Source organism: Bombus affinis, chromosome 7 (assembly GCF_024516045.1).
Source record: "Bombus affinis isolate iyBomAffi1 chromosome 7, iyBomAffi1.2, whole genome shotgun sequence".
Lineage (NCBI taxonomy): Eukaryota > Metazoa > Arthropoda > Insecta > Hymenoptera > Apidae > Bombus > Bombus affinis.
Window position 1 is genome coordinate 8901871 of NC_066350.1, and position 22759 is coordinate 8924629.

Here is a 22759-nt window from a genome sequence, read left to right on the forward strand (position 1 = left end):
TGGCTACTTTGTCTGGTCGAAGCGAGCATGCAATGGCCACCATTGCGGCTCGCTACGGCTGGAATACGCCGGCGGGACGCGGCCGCAGCGGCGCGGCGGCGGTGGCGGCGGCGGCCATTATAAAAATAACTGCTGATTGGACGCCCTACCAAGAAAAATCGTAATCGCATCCTGAAATGCCTCTTCCCTCTTCCCTTCCGCTCCCTCTTTCTCCTGTCCCCCGTTTCCTCTTCCCCTTGTCATTTCTTTCTCTTTATCGTTGTATCTCTGTCTTTCTTCTTTGCCCGGTAGATTTTTGCCCGGTGTCGAACAACGAGATTCGTTCCCGTTGACTCGCACACCTTCCACGCTATAGCACAGTATTCTTCGAGGTATCAATTTCTTGCGATATCCACGTTAAATCGTATTTTCGGCTTCTGAAAATACAATATTTAAACAGTGACAAGATAAATCTTGTATCAGAGGAGAATTTTACTTTTTCAAGTTTCTTTACAATTTCCTAAGGTCTCGTCGCTTACGACGTTTCTCTCTTTTCTTGGTAGACTTTTACCCGGTGTCGAACGATGCGATCCTTTTCCGCGGACTTTCGCGAAAGGATCGATTTTCCAAAAAGTCTATCATCGTTCGTATTTTCTTCCTTACAAACGACAGAAACGTAACTCGTCCTTTCATCGTCTATCAGATCTTATCTCATTTTCAGAAATTTTCTGTCGTTTAGAACGTTGCCCTTCGGTTTTACACAGACCGGTCCACAAGCTCGCTCTTTTTATATTCGAAATCGCGAACCAGCCATTTTCTTTCGAGAAGAACGCGTACGGCGATGATTTGTGCTCCCACAGGGAGCAAAGAAAAAGCACGAAACACGTGGATGGATTGGACAGCAAAGGGATTTAAAGTCCGCGAAGGCTCGTCGTGGCAACGCAAGGATGGGAGGCAGAGAAGAATCGGCCGCCATTTTGCGAGCGCAGCTTTTATCGCCGCGCCCTATATAGGAACATTATGCCTGGGTTGCCGGGTTGCGCGTATATCAACAATAATTGCAGGGCCAATAATAAAGCTGGAGGGACCACGCTCGATAGCCCGAAATTGCTGGTTCCCCTACCTCAGCCTGCAACGTTTTATTGCCTCCACTCTGGAGAGCAGGAATGGCGGCAGCCCCCTTCGTCCTTCTCGATGGCGGATAAACGATCCTGCGATACGATGACTCCGCTAGCGATGGTCTCTCGATATTCGTGACACAGCGAAATTTTCAAGCGAATCACTCGCGCGAACCGCTATACTCGATACTAGAAACTATCAACGGTTATGCCGTAAATCTTGTATCAAAGAAATCGAAACGAAGGTTGTACGATAAAATAATTTTTGTTGTATCGAATCGTTTACAGAAACCAATATCTTTCGATTAACTTTTTGTTCGTTCGTTAATTTCGTTAAATACGTGTAGGTACGTACCTGATTAATATTCTATTCTTAAGCAAGTAATTACGTCCATATCGGTTCCATCGGGACGATTACGTAAATAATGGTAAATTCTAAAGCAAATTTTAAAAAAACAATGTTCGTCAGGTCATCGGGTTTCTGTATTTTCCGATTTATGGAATTGATCAACGTGGACTTCTAGATGGTTCGTATCCTGAGCTATACGTATTAGATCGTTCAATAAATTTGTGTCATTTATCTGATTAGTATTCTAGTTGGAGCAATGGCTGAAGTATATCCTTGAACGTTGTGAAAAATTGTGATTGCTCCATCGTTCAACGACCTCTTGGTATCTCTTCGCCAACGTTTCTTCGCAGAACTGTTAAAATATCATAAATCGTTTTGTGACAAAAAAATGTTGTAGTATCTATGCGAAGCAGGTGGTAATCTGGTGAGACAATATCCGGAGAATACGATGATCAAATATTCAAAGCAAAGTCATGTAATTCTCTGTTACACACATTCTACCAAGACGACATCGTTCCGTAACTTGGTACGGTACCATTCTCCTTCTCTTTAAATACGAATAAATGGTTAATTTTAGAGTATGCGAGCTCACGTATGATACCTCACGAAGGGTACAAATGTACCTATCGTCTCGCGAAAATTCATTTAAATCCCCAAACATGCACCACTTCAACTAAAAATTAAATATTAATCATCTGGAGCGTTTTGTTAATTCAAGTAGCTACTAAATTCCATTGAATTTTAACCACTGTCAATACAAATCGCCAACAACAACAGAAACGCATTTTTTTTTTTAAATTCACGTTACGTGCATAGAAATTTGAATATTTTTGAAAGTTTCGAAATTCGGAATAATACACGAAACAATTGACAAGCCGGCGAATTGTCGTCGTTGGATTCCGCTGCATTTGGTTCCGCGAGCAACCCGGATCTAGTTACCTCAGGCTCGCTATTATTATTACAGATACCAACGCTGCTGCTTGTTCTCGTTATTATTCCTTTTGCTGTTCCTGTTCGTGGCATCGCGTTCGTCGTCGTCGTCGTTGTTGCTGCTGCTGCTGCTGCTGCTATTGTAGCAAGGTGTTTCGTACGAAGAATCGTTCGCGAGCTCGTAAAGAGCCGCAAAGGAGAGCTCGCACGCGCGATAGTCACGAGTATTGCCCTTGTTAACGCCCCGTTAACTCGAACCTCTGGACAAACTCGTAAAATTTACCGGCTTCGAGCCGGTAAGACTACCACGCGGTGTACACGGCTGCCGGTGAATTTTCGCGTGACTTTAAATCGAGCCGGAATTATGTGTTTAGTGCAAACGTCGGCCAAGGTATCGCGATGCGAGAGAGCACCTATCTTGGCTCGCCTCGTTCTCTCCCTCTTTGCTTCTTTTTTTTCCCTTTTTTCTTCTTTTTGCTCTCCTCTTCCCTTTACCGTGATTATTCGCCGTTTAAATCGACGTTACGCAGCCAAGGAAAGGAACGAGATGATCGTCGAATGTGGCCTTTTAACGCGACCATAATGGTACTTCGAGAATTCGAATGGAGGATACGCGTGAAGGGGATCATGCGAGGTTTTCAATTATTTTTCCTCCATGCACGCGTATTTACGAGAGCAACGATCAGATTACGGCACTAGTCCGGCTCGTAAAGATGACGTTTACGTACACGTTGAGCCGCAGGATAGTCGCGAACGGGTCGCTAACTCGCGTTAACACCCCGTTAACACGAACCCCGAACAAGCTCGTAACGCTCGGCGACAGAATTCCTGCGTTACGACAATCGTGTCGACGAAATTCTATCGAGCTGTTGATATCGATTATATGTTGTAACTTTAGGAATCTGGAAATGCATCTAATCGTGACGTGTACGCTTGCCATTAAACGACAGTTGCATCGTAATTGTGTCATAGCGTATATACATAAACTTTCTTTCTCTTGCTCTGGTATCTGTTAGAGAAATAAATCGTGGCAAATTCATGTAAACTTGTGCGATACTATCTGTCAAAATTTTAAAGGATAACGTTCCGCAATGCGGTTACTGCTTTTCTTCTTTCCGTTTACTACATTTCTGTCTCTTACTACAATTTCCAGTAAGCGTATGTTATTAACTTTTTTTTTTTAAATAAGATTTACGTTATACCTTACTACGATTTTTTATTAAAATTAGCGAGCAGAATATTCAAAACTATTCAACGATGCAGTCATATTCTCTTTACAATTTTTTACCATTCCTCTGTTTTTCCATAGTCGGAGTTACGGACGTGACTATTGGACTGCGTTATTTTTCATCCAATATGTTTTTGACCGATACGTATAATATTATTAAACTCCGGTAAAATTCCACTATTAACGTTTCCTTCTTACAACCGTAAAGCTACAAGATTTTGATGGACGTAGAGTTTATATCGGATTATAAATACGGCGTGGGTCGCCGTTAGTTTTGTGGCGTTCGACACGATTCCTGCATGTTATCTTAAATGCCATTTAAAGCTCCGTAAAAGCTCGTAAAAGGCTCGTTTGTTGTTTGCGCGAGCTAGTTCGCGATAATTCCGATATAATTACGATTCTGCACGCGGTGGACTCGCGTGAAGAAGTATTTGCCAGATTATCTGCACCATCGATTCGTTTTCTCCCGAACATCCCTCCCCTTTCCCTCTTTCTCTCTCAAACCCCCTCGCCATTGCCATTTTTCTTTATTCTATTTATTTCGTACGCGAACGTACGATACAGGTAAGCTGATCGTAAAAGCCGCGGAGCTCGCGTGATCGTTACGAATTCGTTATTGCTCTTGTTAACGCCCCTCGCTGGAAGCCTTGGACAAACCTCGTAAAGCTTCAACGGTGCGCCCCGCCATCGAATAGCGCACCGAGCCATCATCGTCGAAAATGCGTCCGAACCGATCGCGTGATGAATAAAAAGAACCCCAAAGTCTCGAGACATCGAGTTTGCTTCCAACCGAATGATACATTTTTATCGTCGTCTCTTTCGTTCGAATCGAAAGTTATAATCGAGATATCTGTAATCGTCGTTTGGTAATTGACACGTTGTATTAGGTCGTCAGAAAGTTCCTTTCGTTTTATAAGGAAATAATGGATGCACAATGTTTCCCGTTTTGTATTATTTTATCGAATTACGTATGATCCATTTGACTCTATCAAAATAAAAATCACAATGTTGTGTAAAGATGCGTCGTTCTAAAAGACGTATCTGTAAAAGAAAGATACTTTTCCGACAAACTAATGATTACACGACGAAGTTACATACGCAACGCAGCTTTGAAATTGCGACGCAGAGTTACGTTTTCTTGCTCTGGGCTACCCACGAGTGTAGTGTCTATTAAACTATGCATATTACTTTCCTGTATTAGGTATATGCGTGTAAATACGTTATTTGCACTTTGCACTTGTGTAACATTTTAACGTCTTTTTCTGTCAACTCGATAATTAAAAATCAAATTCGTTAGAAAAATGTTCTCTTCGTACATTCCAAGGTATCGTTTGATACAACGATCAAAGGATAGTAGTTTTCGTCGTTAGATTTATATTTTCTAACAAATTCGAAAGGGTAATCAGGGGAAGTAGTTCGGCCTTTCTACTCGGGCTCTAATTTAAAAATTGATAAACTCTGGTTGTTTTAAAATTTGAAAATATGAAATATGAAAAATTAAGATACGTGATTATTTGAATTAAGATATTTAGTCTTTGTTATCGTATTATTTTCGATAATGCCTGTAACTTTACTATAAGTCGACCACGTTAGAATATCTTCGAGAAGAAAGAAATCCTTTTAAATGTAAAATTCAATTACTTTTGCAAAATGTAAACATTTATAAAATTCATATGTATAATTCATATTAGCAATGTCAAAGAAACTACTTACAATTGGCCATAAAAAGATCCAGAGACTGTACGATTTTAATTACTAAAGTCGTACGTTTTCACTGGATATACAAGGACAGACAAAAATATTTTACACTATATTACACTACACTATGCAAATAAGAGTAGAAAAAAGCTTTTAAAATATATTATTCATTGTTGTCTAAATATTGAAAGAAACATTGAAAAAGAGTGAATTTTTATGTCACAAAAAGTTTCGGACACTAATACTAACTATACAGATAAAATTAGACTAATGATAATTATTCGAGAAAATTTAATATTTAATCGGATTTAAAGACAATATCTAAACATTTTGACATAGTGGAAATAAGTTTCTTACGATAATGAACACTGATTATTTCCTCTACATTCTACCTCTAAACGTTTCTTTAGCATATCCGTTATTTCACCAATTCACTTTGTCTTTTCATAGCGAGATGCTACTAATTATTTTTAAACCTGTACATCGGCTTTTGCAACCCGTGAACAAACTGCTAACAAAACTAATGCGCGCTTGTGATCACATTTCAGCGAAGTATTTGTTTATAAAGATTGTATAAAAACACTGACACTACTTAATGAAAAACTAAACTAACAAATCGTCGAATCTTGCTTTCGAAACTTTCTCTGACATAAAAAGTCGCTGTTTTTCCGTATTTCTTTCGATATTTAGACAAGAATAAACGATAACACAACAGTTCTTTTTCAATTTGTTGTCCACAAAAAGTAGCGTGACATAATGTGATACATTTGTGTTGGTCCTTGTACATATTAGGTTGTCCGAAAAAAAGTCTTCCTTTTATAGACCCGTCTTCTACAACGATGTATCTTTATACAAACATGAAACCTAATCTGTCGAACGTCGTGATCTTTATTTTGATAGAACAGAATGAATCATCATTCGATAAAATAAAACGGAAAATGTTATGGATCCATTATTTCCCTATAAAACGAAAGAAACTTTTCGGACGACCCAATACATTTACTGAAAATATAGAGCTTAGAAATTAAAATTCTACAACGTCCGAATCCTTTTGCGACTGATTGTATATCCAGTAAAACTCTATCATCTTCTATCCTCGTTTATCTATCCTTCTTCGTTTCCTCTCGTTTTAGGTTTCTCAATAATTCGATTTGATTTCAGGAACACCTATCAACCGACTGCCAATAATGGCAAAATCGGTGCTTGATCTATACGAGCTGTATAATTTAGTGATTGCTCGGGGCGGACTCGTAGACGTAATCAACAAGAAGCTCTGGCAGGAAATCATCAAAGGTCTCCACCTGCCATCAAGTATCACTTCCGCTGCGTTTACTCTACGCACCCAGTAAGTAGATCGTGAAATTTCTCATCCGGGACCCTATTCCGCCTTGTGCCTATTCGTTGGTAATTCGCATACAATAAGTCCCCGTGTTCGACAAAAGCTCATCTAAGCATGAAATCTGCGTAGATGACTAAGAACCAGCCATTTCGTGTTGTTTCATATCCCGTAGTAGCTATTCGACGTCCAGCTTGCATCTTTTCTATTTCCATTTGTTTAATCTAATCGATCCTCCTTTCTTTCTTTTTTCTTTTTATAAAAACAGCAAAGGTAAGTATCATCCTGATCTTTACTCGTCGTATGTGTTCGTCGTTTTGTATATACAAAAATAATTCGCTTAAGATCCGACCATTGACTCCGAGTCCGTTGATAAATTATTTAGAAATTTTGTTATTTAATATTTAAGAATACTCTTGAGCTCTTTGATAAAAGAAAAGGATGAAAGAACAAGCGAAAAACGTACCGATGTCCCTATTGTCGATACAGTTTCTTTAAGGTGCGTATCCACATGCCGCGTATCCGAGTATCGCGTCGTGTTGTCATATCATTGTGGACGAACAAACGTGGACCCATCGACGATCAGAAGGATGTGAAGTTTCGTTCTGTACTAACTAACAAGCGAGGTAATTTTTGTGGATTAGGAAAGATCAATATTGAGAGATATAAAATTAGAATATACAGAAAAATAGTTGATCTAATAGCAAAGAAGGTCCGATCATATTGAACCAAACGTGAGCCAGTTAAAATTTAGTAAAGTCGTGGTACGTTCGCATGGTATGAGCCGATCGCGAGACCGACGCGACAAGAGCAAAGAATTGGTGCCGCGTGTTGCAAGAAAATCGGCGCTCGTTGCCAAACAACTAACATGAGACATTTTTTTAAGCTTCGGACAGCTCATTACGACGTTTAAAAATTCACGATCATAATTTATTGGAAAAAAGATTTTTATTTGCCTTAATTTCCTTTCGTCGTTAATTTATGGTACATCATAACCGTTAGCATTATATGTTTCTATAACCAACATTAAGCAAATGGGAATTGTTACTTTATCATTAAATAATCAAAGATTTTTTTCAATAATTGTCGCTTAATAATTATGCGCTTGCTTTGATCCGTGTTAATGAATTTTAACCACTTGCGCTGAAAAGACGAGCCACACACGTCGAGACGTTCTTGTTCCAAAATTACCAACGACCTATTATACACGAGTTATCGACATGGCATCTCATACAAATCAAATAGTACATTTATTTTATTTTAGTAACTTCAACCCATGTTCCATACCGCGTCCCAGCCATTATACACTCGTCCATTTCTTCATCCACGGTACTTCACAATCCTTTTATATTTCTATAACGATAGTCGTTTCTAATTTTCTAAGGATGCCATATACCTTCTTTTTTTTTACTTATTTCTCTGTTGTTCCTCTTGTCTACGATTTCTTCAACATATTCACTATGATCAGCAATAATACTCAAGGAACCGTTACTGCCGTGTCCAAATATTTAATATTTATTATCACTGATTCCATCTGCCTGCCATAAGGCTTAGTGTTTGCTGTCGAATCCTTTATTTTCACGAAACATTGTTTTTTTTTTTCTTTTAGTAGTTTTATTAACGGTAACGGTTAAACCCTTTCCTTGTTAATCCCTCTCAATTCTCATTTTTTGCTGTTTGTTTTTTCGACCAATTAGCAGCAATGACCGACGACGATGACAAATTTTAGAAAATGGATGTCTTTCAGATTATCGATAGCACGGAATATTCATTTTCCAAGGAATATTCTACACGTGAAAGCTAAATAAGATACACAAGGAAGGTACAGAGTATGTGCCAAACGGAAGAAACATAGTGAAACTAATGCCTTATGGCGTTCATATCCTGCCATTAGATATTTCCGACCGATTTGACAAAATTCTTAATAATCAAAATTGGTATCGATATCTGTGTAAATTTCTTTGTGTAAGATTCTCCTCGCTTCGAATGACACCTCACGGCGAGTTATAGCGTAACGTTCTGGCACGCGTATCTGTAAATTCGCTGCCAGCGCAAGTGGTTAATGATCTTTGCATTTTCAACACATGTATTAGCCATAAATGTTGTGTTCTGCTTATTATAAACGTATTTTATTAGAGTCGAGCTGTACAGAATGTATGAGAGGCAAACGTAGAAACCACCGATTCCAAACCCTTGTAATTTTCAATGTCAAAATTTGCTCAAAATTTCAATGTCGAAAAACGTCTCGAAGAAACTATGGATCGTAAATGATCCTTTCTACCGGAAAAAAATGCTGAAATTTGAATAATTCTTAAACTGGCTCCATTCACAATGCATTTGCTTTTATTTCACATTCAATGAGCAAGTAGCGTGCTAGCTACGAAGCAACAGAAAATCAAAGGATGAGTAAATATATCAGAATACAGCGAAAACACGATTGCCATCGGTTGTGTTAACCATCTGACGATGGAGGAGAATTAACATCGTAATGTCTCAACGCAGATCGAACAGGTGTAAATTGGCGTAAGGTAGAACGAATTAATAATTGCTATTAGACCCATATAGAATAGTTCGTTGAGGAAATAGTTCGAGAGCAAAGTTTACGATCGTACAGAATTCGATGCGTTCAAACACCGAAACATTGTTCCGTTCGGAATACCCAAGGGACTGTGTCAGGTTTTCGTGGGTAAAATTTATAGCATAGCCGTAAAGAGGGTTAATTTTGAATTGGACCTCTTACAGCTCATTAGGAGAGACGTGGAAATTGCGTTTGGAGTGTTTAGTTTATTTTGCATTTAATGGACAAAGATGTGTTATATATTGGATATCTTTACAGGACACTTTGAAATTACGATACGATGATATAAGCTGCCGAGATTTCTGACCTGCGTCTTCTTACCAATAAAAGATGATCGTGACACACTTAGGATATTGCCTACTAAAAGACTAACTTTGCTAACGATCAATCAGCGTGTATCCTGCAGAAACTCGAGAGCTCGGGCAATTCTAGCGCAAACAGACATATTCTAACATTCCAACGATATGAACATATTCTAATGTTCAATGGACACGGCAGGTGTAGGCAGGTAGTACAAACAATACATACATTACACAAATACATACATTACACAAATACATACATTACGTTGCATTCAACTATAAATCTTTCTCATTATAGTATAAGTTGCTTGATTGTTTACAAAACCCGTGAAAAAAATCTCGAGTGGCAAGCAAAGTTATAATTTATTCTTGAACGGGATGTGCACGAGTTGGCGCAAGAAAATTCAACTTTTATTTTGGCTTTTTTTCAGAGCTAATTTGATCGGAGTGTATCGCGTTATCCTTCGATCGTTCACACGCAAAAGAGCGATTTACTTGTTTCGTCTGTCTGTCGTAATGGCTTTACCAGATCGCTCTTCTGCGTGTCTACGATTTTTTTCATACAACGAGGAAAAGCCGAGAAACGAGCGATCCGTTCGTTCTGTATCTTTGGATCGCGTTTTGATACGCAACGGGACTACGCTTGGCCATCCACATTGATACGCAAGAGAAAACTATCGAAGAACGATCTTTGATATTTAAAGTGGTCCTTGACGTTTACCCTGGACACAAAAGAATCACGCATACCGATAATAATTTCCGCGCATTTTCCTGAAATTTAAGAAACGTTCTAGCGATCGGCGAAAATCACGAGCGAAAAACGACGCGAGAAATGATTGAAAGAGAGCAGCGTGATTACGAACGCGTACACTGTGGATCGATGCGAAGGTAATAGATGTAAATACGAAATAAAGAAGCGAGAAAAGAATAGTCGAGGGGACATCAAAGGGTGCTCCACGTCTTTTGGACAGCCGTTGTTTGGGAAATACTATCATCATTACCATTGGTAAACGCGAGCACCAAGAAAGAATGTTTGTGTGCTTAAGATGGCGGCTTGTATCAGGAACAGCGTGTTCTCCGCGAAACAAAAATATACGAAGCACGGCGGCGGCACAAAAGAAGCTCGGTCAGGGGAACACACAATATTAACGCTCCTGACCGTGCTGGGAACACTCAAAACCATGGAAAGAAGTCGGGGAGCGTGGCGGCCGGCTCGTGCCGGTTAACCCCATTCGTCACCTGCCAGAGGAAATCGACGCGGCTATCCTCGCCTCGTCCCCTACGAGCTGGAGAATCGAAACGCGTGTCAAAATAAAATCTCCATTTGGTACTGCGATTCGACGAATTCATTTACGTCCCGCGTCTATTCCATAGTAGACATATTTTATTTGTTTAATGTAAATTACAATTCTAAGGATTTTCCACGATACGGATCGTCTTTCGTGACGATCACGATACGTATGTGCGAAACTGCTAATGACAAAATCCGCAATCACTTAGTTGCCAACCCAGTATATTATACAAATTTATTATAAAAGCAGCCGATGTACCGGATCTTTGCTCGAGATCTTTTTTGACAAGACGACCGCCGATTTTGCGAATTTGTATTGGACTGCGATCCATGAATCAACACCGATTGTTATACAGCGAGATTTCCAACAACTTGCGACCTGCCGCACGTGTGAAACAGAAAACAGAAGAATATTGCTGAACGACGTGGTCGTGTTGCTCCGCTATATCGCAGCAGCGGTTGGAGACGAGAAAGAATGGCAAAGGAAGAAAATCGCCGTTTCGTTGCGAATATCCGCTAACCGTCTCTGGTTCGCATTGTCGATTTCTGTTTTATCTTTGTCGCGAGTTAATGTTTCACACGCGCCTAAACTTTACTCGAGAAATAATACTCTTTAAAACGACGAAAACCGCAGGAAAACTCGTGCAATGGTCGGGATATACAGACGCTTACTGGGAACTTTATTTTATACTATGTATAGATATATGTTGTAAACATCTGATGATTGGTTGCGACGTAAGATGATATTTATTGTTCTTGACTGATCGTTTCAATACCGTTCTTGTGTAAAAGCAGACTGATCCTCCGATTTGTCTGCTTACTAGTTACGATTCGAATTAGATATTTCACCGACAACGATGTAGGAAATTACTGATTTTATACGAAAGTTCCTCCGAATTCGATATTCTCATCGCGAATCGGAGTATTGTTTTTCATTCATTTTCAAATTGTTTGAAGTCGAAACTTTGTGTCATTTCGTTGGTACTATAGCAATGACCAGATTCCTTGAACGAATAAAGAGAAGAAACATTATTTTGCGTAAACTTCTAGCTGACTTTTACTATCGCTGCCATATAGTCGATCGAAGATTGAATCGATGACTTGGATATGATTATTTCAATATTATTTCCAAATTGCGCGAATTTCGAGTTACGATGGTGAAGAAAAATGAATGAACAGGTAGTGAGAGTAGAATATATCAATGAAATCGAATCCAACTTACATCGTTGTTATTAGCTCAACTTTTGTTTATTCCGCAACCTCGCGATACATAGATTATTTAGTGAAAAATTCAAACTAATATTTACATCTTTATGTACGCAATCAAAGCAATGTTTCAACGTTATTTGCAAATATCACAAATTCTGTACATATTGTCAATCGCGATCGTCGACAAGATAAAATCGCTGGATATTTTAAACGTTGCCTTCGAATTCCACGAACTTGCAATTATTTCTTCGCAGTCGTCGCAAGTTCTATACATTGCTGATCAAAGCGATATTGCGGCATCAGCTGCGAGTTGCGCAAACGTTCAACTATTTCACCGCAACTGTCGCCGGCCTCAAGTTTGTTCCTCGTCGTCGAGTTTGAAATCGCGAAACCATTCGACGTCAGTTCGATGAAACCCAAAATCCTTGTGCGTGTTTGCGAGCGCGCCAAGTTCCTGGCGGGATAGTTAATATAAATTTGACGGTCGATTTATCAGGGAGCGGCTATTCTGGTAGCGCGATTCGCGACGCTTTTGCCGGCGAGGCAGGATGAAATTAATTAAACGTTCGCGAACTCGTCGCGACAAAGGAGGCGTTCTACGGCGTACAACGCACCGAGTGGCGCACCGAGATTTCTCAGCAGTCGAGGAGAAAAGCACGCGCAGAAGTTCGGCGAGGAGGCGCGAACGCGGAACAGCTGCTTCCATTCGCGTGGCCGCTTAATCGTCTTCGCGCGGTTTCGACGAGCTGGAGGCATCGGCACGATATGCATCCATTTATATAATACCGAGCCTGTCTTCCGTAGCAACGAAGATTTATTGGCGCTTCACTTGTACACGGTGTCGTTTCTAAATAAGATCGGTAAAATCTGCTCGCGTTAGTGTTCGATACGTACGACCGTAAAAATCTTTTATCATTCGGAAAAATATCACAGATCGCTACTGTATTCCTAACTAGAAAGTTGTCTGACGACAGCAGCGTGATGGTAATATCTTCTTTGACGCGATCTTAAAAATAGGGTGCACGTGTATTTTCGTTATTGGCTCGGATCGTCGCGTCTACAAATCGTTTACCGGGTTGAATAATTGGTTTGTTCGCCTTTCATTGGCCTCTGTACTTACGTATTTTAAAAAAAGATGTTACAGCAGTTATTTAAAGAACGTACAGATACGTGGACGTTCGTTCCAAAAGTAATAAAAGAGAGAGAGACTAGTTGTTTTATATTCCAGATCCTTCGATAGAAAGCGACATACAGAGAACAGATAAGTTACTCGTTCGTTAGATGAATTTTAAACAAAAGCAGTGACACTTAACGTTGTGTTTTGAGGAAAGCAGAATGAACTTGCTATTCAACCTCGTAAATCTTCGTATCAAATAACGAACGGACAGATCGGGAAGATGTCTGTGAAACAGAGCGCGACGCATTAATGCACGACAGGCTAATGTGAATTATACGGGCGTGATGCTTCTCCGCGTCACTCGTGAAAATAACCCCGCGACGCTCGATGCGTAACGCGCGACACAACGTCGGGACGCCGGGCGCATCCATCATTCCGGCAACCGGTTATCTCCAGCAGAGAAACAGGGACAGACGGAGGAAACGAAATTGTAAAGGGAGACGGCGGCAGCTTACCGCGGGGCCAAAGAGAGTGTATCGCTGTGCTACGACTATATCGAGCCACGCGTCTTCAACGTGTAATTATTTATACCGCGAGGGAGGCAGCGCGCGCAACGCCGCTCTTCCATTGTGTCTGACTCGATGGTAGCTCATTTCCTTCCCAACAAATTTCATCCTCCGAAACGGAACGAGAGATACGCGCGACGCGGTGCAACGAACCTCGACAACGATACGAGCCTCCTGGACAGGACGATACGTTTGTTTAAACGAGTGTTCTTCGAGAAGCTAACAACTATGGTTACGGTGGACGTGTGTACCTACTAACAGTCGATTTGTTAGATATGTACGTGACAACAAAAAGTATAGGCACGTACTTTTACGTTCCGACGAAAAGCATTTTGTCAATTTTGTAGTATCAAGTCTTTGTAATTTCACGAAATGTATGAGTCGATGATACGAAACCTAACGTACTTGGATCTAATTAACTGGTATACAAATGCTGTAACAAACACGATGCTGTGCTAACGTACTTGCTGTAGCCACTCCTGTATAGAGATCCTTACGAGTGTACGCGTTTCGAATATGCGATCTTTGAATGTTTCACTCGTCGATATCGTAACCAAGGACGAAAGTTATGTCCTCGCTGAAGCAAGAAGGAACTCTTTATTGACATTGCACATTTCTTAAAACAATTCCTCCATGCTTCTTCGATTTTCTGTTATCGGTAAGAAAAGTTGCTGCTATAAAGGTCGGTCCACGTTGGTTGAATACTTTCAGCAACGTTGTTTGCAAACGTGTTCTCGAGCATTTAAGTAAACTTTTGCGAATACTACTCTCGAACTGTAAGAAGGTTCTCGAGCGTCCGATGTCAAGGATAAGATAGAGAAATAGACAATGCGGGTGAGATGGAATAGAAAGAATCAGGTTATCTTTAGCTTGTAAAATGAATACAAAAGTTAATAAAAATATGGCTGTGTTTAGTATTATGTTTACCGCAGGGAACTCAATAATCCAATTAAAGTCGTCTCATAATGACATAGCAGGAAATATATATTTCAGGAAAGAAATTATATATTTCTTATTTAGAAATATATAATTCATAATCATAATCGATTGAATTACCATTGAAAGATGACCTTTTCGGGTTTCTGGTTCATGATGCGGTTAGAGGATGGATAGGGAGGCATGAAGTAAATAATATACCTGTGTATAAGGAATAATGCCGCAATAATACCTCGCTTTTGCACCTCCCAAATATGTTTTCGTCGTTTACTTTTCGTTATTGAAGCAATAAATTATGCGAACAGTTCACAAACATTCTTTCTGGACATTTGAAACTTTTATTTGGGACAGCTCACACAGCTCAAAGCTTCACAATGGGAAGTATCCACCAATAAGAACGTCGTCTGTAATTATGCAGTAATGTAATTATGCATTTGTGTATGGACAAGTTGTTGCTAGAACGAAACGTCGCTTCAAAATCTAACGCAAATAGAAATCTTCCTCCGATTACGTTGCTTCAACGTAAACGAAACGTTACAAACGTCCACAGATCGATATTTGTCGGATACTATTTGAAATATGCAATAACGAGAGGCGAGAAGTTCCTCGTCGCTTGTTCGGTGAGAAGGTAGCTTAATACGCGCAAGATGTATACCAGAATCTTGAGAGCCAACAAGCTAAAACACCGTAGCTCGTGCCAACGAAGCTCGTTTTTCTCGTGAAAATCAGGCAGTATATCTTCGCTGGTTGTTCATTAATCGTCAGGGACGCCGCGGGACGCGAAAATTCCCCGGAAACCAGGTTTCGCTATGTGACACGAATTTCTTCGTTCGTGCGATGCAGCGCGAATTTGATTATCACTCCGAGAGAGAGAAAGATTTATGCCCCGAACCAACGACGCACACCTGGACAAAGTCTCGCGTGCACACACAGTGGAAGCTGAGACGAAACTATGGGGCTGAAGATTGTTTTCGTTGGTTGTTGCTCACGCACGAGATGCACGGAGTTTTTGGTTCGTCGAGGGAGAGAAGATTCTTCGCTGTTAAAGAAAGGAGACAAAGAGAAGGAAGAAAAAGAGAAAGAAGTCGAGAAGGCGGAGGAGGAGAAAACGACCGGGCCGAAGGGCTAGTTTCGGCCGCAGTCTGGCAGACAATCGTAAAAGCCGAACGATCCCTGCGCGAATTATAGGCCACGGTTCTCTTGCGAGAATATGTCTATCCGCGAACGTGTGTGCGAACGCCGGTCGATCTCCCGCCACCTCTTCGCCGAGGGTCTCCTTTTTGGTCTGGCTTCGATAGCGCGTCAAAATAAACAATATTTACGAATTACTCGGCTTTTTCAAAGCTCGTCTTCCTACCGTCGAAGAAGTTGATTTCGTGTTGCGGTTTTCGAGTTATGACTGGCTCTGTACCTTGTTACCTGTTTTATTGCTTCCATTTCGAATCGATTTTCTTTTATCCCTTCTTTCTCGTTTAATGTTAAAAATCGGAGATCCGAAAAATAGGAGATCGGTTATCAGCAGGCAACAGATAACGCGTTATGTATCGTCGAGATTTGGTTTTATTTTGGATTTAATTCCTCGCTATTTCCCTCTTCTTATCGAATATAAAAGTTGAAAAAATCAAGTTCCAGTGAGAAACAGTTAGCGTCTATGAATCGTTGTTCCCTATTTCTCGTACCTTGCTCGACGATAAATATTGGACGATAAATATAAGGAATATTGGCTTCCAATAAACAATAGCGCGTTGTTGTACGAGATTAGGCTACTGTATACGAGTACAGGCTATTTCTATGCTATAGTTTATCTCTTATTTCGGATCGTTTGTCTCTGATGTCTCTCTTCTTTGCTGTTATAAATTGGCATCTAGAAGATTCAGTTTGTAATAAACAACAGTTTGCCCATTGTCTATGAAAAACGAAGCGTAACCAAACCGGTGTATTTTGAATTTATTGTCCCTTATTTTCCCTTCCTTGTTCTATAACAAAATTATAGAAAACAGTCACATGGCGGTAGACAATTTTCGCAGAGTCTCTTTACGCTTTCGTTTTAGGTCGATCGTTCTGCTATCTTTTTTCTGCTTGCACGATATATCGAGACGTATCAAAATTAATGGAAACAGACATTAGCGAGCTGTCTGCGAATCACGAGCCATCGCAAAGCTATTCGTTTGTCGCAAGCGTACAGGCAGTATCGTTCAGGTGCAATTAGAACGGTCTGGTCGAACATTAAAGTCGAGCGGCACAGACACGAATGATACGAGACGCGAGATTAAATTAAGCGACGCATCGTACCACGCACGTCGTCCGGATCTGCCTTGCCAATTTCGCGTCCGGCGAACCGCGACGTCTTCCTCCGCCTCGATGGACAACATTGCCTTTATGTATAATTTAATTATTAATTTAATTTAAATATCGCTTTTTTTTACACGGACTTATTAGAAAATACGATAACATTTGCTGAAGAAAATCAATAGATGCAGAAAAGAAGATCTCTTATCTATCGTCAAGATAACGCGACAGTTTACCGTTTAGAAAATGTGAGGAGGTCCTCGTCCACCGATAACGTAACAATAGCAGATAATTCGAAAATGCAGTAAAAGTTGAATCTAACAAAATCGATACCAAACTCGATATGCAGGACGAAGAACCGAATATTCAAAGTGATTTAGCATAAACAAGTGCATACTATTAATATTACAATTGTTACGTTTTTGATAATGTAATACATTGTTCTTATATAAATTCTATTATCATTCTGTACCTTAAATTATTATATATAGTTTAGAAGAAAAAATGTAAAAAATATAACGGTTCCTTAGTTCTTGCTATCTTTCCCTTCATTTCTATCCTCCGTTATATATTTCTAATTATCCGTTACCACGTCTTGGTCTAACATAAATTCCATTAATGAATTGATATCTTTTATTAAAAACCGTGTTCTTTTTACAGAAATCGCATGTTCCGTACTCGCACGTCCGCCGTGGTGTAAAATCAGTTTTGTTTTATATTTTATGTGTTATACTATAATTAATCTTTCCACAATATATTCTAGCCAATTGTTAACTAACTAAATGGTAAATGTATTTGCTCTCGACAAAGCTGACCCTAATTTTTTTTTTCAGCAAAGTCATAGAAAGATATTTCGGAAGAAGGAGTTATAGAAAGATTTCTCGAAAACAAAGCCTCAAACGAAAAATTTTTATTCCATATTTTCGACTTCTTTTTTAGCGTAGAATCACCCCCTTTCCGCTTGTACCACCAGTTACCAACCACCTTGTATAAAGGTCATAATAGTAAAGCTTGATGAGATTCGTATAGGAGAAGATGTAAAAACCATATAGAAGGCTGGGATTAAATGACGACAAACATAATCAATTTAAAGATCGGTCTTTCGTAAATAACGACAAATATAACTATATATCGTGTTGTTCCTCGGTATTATTTATACGTGTTTATTGTCGTTAAACGAAGAAGTAAGTTTTCTCGACTACGTACACTACATTCGTTCGTAAAAACTTTTTAATACACGCGTGTTTAAACGAATTTCATTGAAACTTAAATGTCCACGGGCGTATCTTCTTCTCTATTTACTGATTTCGACCCTTATATTTAAAATTTGCTTTTCTCCGATACGAAAACGATATTTTCACTGACAACGAGGTTGAGAGCAACGAATTCCTCTGATAATACGTTAAAAGTTTTTCATCAAGTAAAAAGAATCGCGAGATCTTTCCCTTGCCTTACGATTTAAGCTCCAATAACGCGTACCACAAAGAACCACAAGGCCGATCGCACGTCGAGCCGTTTCACGGTTTGGCTGAACGTTCGAAGTTGTGGAAATCGCGCGCATGTCTTTCGGCATGCAAATGCATGTGCAAGTTATAACTAATTTTATTTTGCAAGATGTTTGACAAATGATTATTACCAATTGTCCATTGAACAGGAGAGATTTATTGTCTTGAAATAAATAATAAATCTGTAAGATGGACATAGCACGTCTCTTGTACAAGTTGTTGATGTTTGGTCCGATCAATGTATCACGTCTCTTGCATGATATTGTAGGTTAAGGGGTTAGTTTCGAATTTGACGGGGCAACACGAAGAGCACTTTATGTAGCTTAAAGCAATATTGTCTTAGAAAGCGAGCGATAACGGTCTCACGAGCGAAAAATCAACACGCCGCCTATCGGCTTTCTATGCACCTCTACACGGTTACTTTTCTCCCAGGTACATGAAATACCTGTATCCGTACGAGTGTGAGAAGAGACGTCTATCAACACCGGCGGAATTGCAAGCGGCGATCGACGGGAATCGTCGAGAGGGACGTCGAAGCAGTTACGGAACATATGCGACGAGCAGCAGCACGACGAGCGAAAGTCTCGTGCAGAGGAATCCCCACACACCCAACTCGCTCGCGTTGCACGCGCAAATGTCACCGTTATCGTTGGTGACAGCGGTAGCGGCTGGTGGTCAACACCATGGACCGCAATCGCTGGTGAATGGAAGCGCCGCGCACACACCCTTACCCCACCATCCACATCATCCGCAACATTCTCAGGGAATAGCAGGCCAATCAAATGCAGGTCAGTAACTATACGCATAGGACTAAATTGCGAATTCTTACGCACGCGTAATGCGCAGAGATATATAGCTATAAGGTTCTTACTTCTTATAATATTTAGTAAATGAAACAATTTTTTGATTATGCGTGTTCGTAAAGTTTAGTATTTACATAAATATTCGCAATTTATGACAACATGTGTATCGTTAACATGGTGACAGCGTGACGAGATTCTGAAATACACCGATTACGGAAAGCAGTGTTATCGTAGGGTTTAGATACTCACAACCGAGGATAGGAAATTCCGTGTCATTTAATAGTAGGATACCTTCGTATAACTTTCGTGCTACGGTCGATTACGAACATTTGATACGACGATAATAAGAAAATAATATAAAATGAAATGTACGGCTAGATAAAGAAACGGGTCGAGATTCCATTTTTTCAATTCGTATTTATAAAAATAATGGGAGTGAAATAATAAGGTCTACAAGCTGTCTGTACAAAAGCGTTCTAATATTGAAGTTTGGGCTCGTCTCTCTAAAATTTCGTTGGTCGTAAAGAGATCAGGAAATTCTCGGCACGATTCGAACCAAGATGAATGGAAAAGAAGTACCGGAAACGAGGGAGTCGAAACGGAGCCTGAGAGGATCTAGATGAAAAGTTAGCGGTACGCGAGGAGACAGATGCGAACGAAGGAAAGAGATAGGTCGGGAAGGGAGCAGAAGAGGAGCGGGTTTATTTTAAATCGGTAGTTAAGGTTCCGGGCCTCCCCAGAGATGATGATGCGAGAGCGAAGGAGGCGTAATTGATTGTACGATCCTCCGGGAGACAGGCGTTAACGGATGACTCTCGCTAACGAGCATTCCTACTTCCCTACCCCTTTCTTCCTCCTTCTCGCCCCTACCACAACCGTACTTCGCCCCTTTTCGCCCTGTTTCGCCACCCTTTGACCTCGGTTCGGACCAATTTCGCTCCTACGACTCGCACCCCATTTGCTCGTTGTTTGCCCCGCCTCCCAAATTTGCCTTTACGTCCAATCTGTGTGCCTTCTCTCTTTTCTGTGTACTATACAACCTATTAAATTTTTTCTTAGAACAACAAATTTGTTAATAGTAATCATTCGAACAACACGTATCATGGCGTTCACTGCGAGAACCGGATTTAAATTCTGCATATGGTACAGACTTGAATGCAGGGTGCGAACTAAAAAGCACAAACCTATGAAAGAAATATTTCGCAATAATTTATATCAAACACATAGACCAGATCTTGTTGAAAAATGTGATCGGTTAATTTATTTATTTATTTTTTTTTTTTTTTTGGCTTTTCGACTTTCATGTCGCTTGGTGGTTAAAAAAAGAAATATTTTCTAAGAAACGAATAATATTGGTTTAGTAGTTGAGCTACTCCAACTTGATTAACATTAATCTGCGTGATTATCTCTTGTCAATGATGATGATTCTCTTATCAATTCTCTTCTAACGTCCAAAAAGACGATACAAATCGTATACGCAATACCAATGAAAATGAGAAAAGTCCTAAGATTGCTTGACGATATATTGAGTGTAAAAATTGCATTCGCAGATTAGTAATGAAAATCGAATCCCCATTAACCGCGTTAACTGAGGAAGAGCGGATATGCGGTTGAAACAGACAGTGGCAAAGCCTTGTAGTACCTTAGATAAGTCATTTGTCGGAATGTCGAAATGGAAGTTTGGTCCTGACACATTCTGACGGAGCAGATCTCGATTTCTTTCAACCGCTTGCCTGCTTTTCCTTCGTCGTGTCCAATGGAGCGACGCCAATCGCTATAGTCACTTTAATTTAGTATCTCACCAAACAACTATTCAAACGTAACAGTTGATTTTTAGACGTGTAAATGATCGACGAAAATCTCCTTTCGACAGAACTGCAGTTTCTCTTCCCCTCGATAATCTTTCCAGGACCTATTCCTGGGATGGCACCATCCGAGTTCGAGGCACGCATGGTCGAGTACGTGAAGCTATTAAACAAAGAGCTTAGAAGTGCTGGTGGTGGTACACCGCCACCCGTAAATCATCGACAAGATAGCGCGTCACCTCCACCTTCGACACCACCGAGGGATGGCGCGTTCAGTGCTCTAGAAATGTCCCGGCTGACCTTGTGGAATATGTACAACAACAATACTCTATATCCAGGAATGGCTCATCAACCGCCTATGTCACCACAGGCCTCACACTCACCGGTACCTGCACCTCCTACTCCTGAACCTCAAAGGGAAGCTCTTGATCTTGGACTCAGGTAAGAATTCAACTCTTAATTTCAAAGGAATGACAAAAATTAGTAATAGGACTTTTCCTAGATCATCACCCATATGCTTGTCGCCAATGAGGCGAAGTTCTTCACCCTCTTCTGGAGGTAGTATGCAAATAAAGAAGGATCAAGATATAATTCATATATCTGGACCTCCGCCGGCAAAAAGATTGCTCGCCGAAGACGATAATCTGGTAGAGAAGGGTGCAACAGCCGTTACCGGCACGCACATTAAAATTTCCAATCGAGGTAAAAAAAAGGAGAAATGGACGAATATGATTCTGTTTACGAGGAAAGAAACAAATTTGACCTTCGCACAGTATCAAAATATATCTCCATTTAAATCATCTATCTTCTATCTTTGATATTTTTTGCTATTTTAATATTTTTAAATAATATTTCAGTTCATAATATCACGTGTTTCATTCTATAGAATGTTTGATTGTAGGAGATGGAAGAAACGGTGATAATTCCTTAGTAGTCAGTATGGAGCTAAATGGAGTGATGTATCAAGGTGTTTTATTCGCTCAAAGTGACAATAGGACCACGAACAATACACCAACATGCAGCAGCAGCAATTCAAAACCGTCTCGGAGTATAGTTTCGTGAATTCGCAACGATTAAGGAACCATCAGCCTATCACATTGTCTTGATACTTGATAACTATATACATGTAACAACAGTAATAACCTATGAACGAACGAAGCAGTCTACCATAATCGAACTTGATTTTCCTTTGACGGCTATAATTTACATTCGCTAACTGAAATTGTCATTTGCTTGTATCATACGCGAATATCTGCTAGGTTCCTAAAAATTGTATAAATATATATGATAAGTGAATTAATCGTGATGACGATAGGCTGTTTGGATGATGATATTGCGAATGATCGTTGTGTGAATAGTGTATGTATGATATGTGTGCAATGCAAACATAAATATTTTTAATTATATATCTTTATATTTTGCGGTTTCTTTCGTTCAATGGAAACCTCCTCGACGTATCGTTCGTCGCAGATCTCGCATTGTCTTTCCTTTCGTTCAACCTTAATAATATAATTAAAAATGAAACGAAAAAGTAGACAAGATAGTACATATTTGTAAGGGTGAACTAGAACGGAAAATATTCGCGAGAAAGAACGTGTGTTAATTTTTGTTCTTGTAAAGCACAGTTCTCTTTCCAAAATTTGCTCCTTAAAGCAATAGTTATATTTGGCTAGTACTTCCAGTCAAGATCATTTGCAGAATGCTTTCTACTTCACAAACT

The 22759-nt window shown here is 39.9% G+C and overlaps 1 protein-coding gene across 11 annotated transcripts in view; it reads left to right on the top strand.

Moving 5' to 3' along the window:
• Nucleotides 1–22455, top strand: part of LOC126918888 (protein dead ringer) — a 135680-nt gene extending 113225 nt beyond the window's left edge. For 8 of the 11 annotated variants that reach the window (XM_050727410.1, XM_050727413.1, XM_050727412.1 and 5 more), the window contains 5 exons: nt 6464–6647; nt 18864–19219; nt 21108–21480; nt 21530–21741; nt 21941–22455. In XM_050727410.1, coding sequence (XP_050583367.1) covers nt 6464–6647; nt 18864–19219; nt 21108–21480; nt 21530–21741; nt 21941–22101 — 1286 coding nt within the window. In that variant the 3' untranslated portion in view covers nt 22102–22455. The remainder of the gene's footprint in view (nt 1–6463; nt 6648–18863; nt 19220–21107; nt 21481–21529; nt 21742–21940) is intronic. The other 3 variants (XM_050727419.1, XM_050727417.1, XM_050727420.1) reach the window with 3 other exon arrangements.
• Nucleotides 22456–22759: the final 304 nt, after the last annotated feature.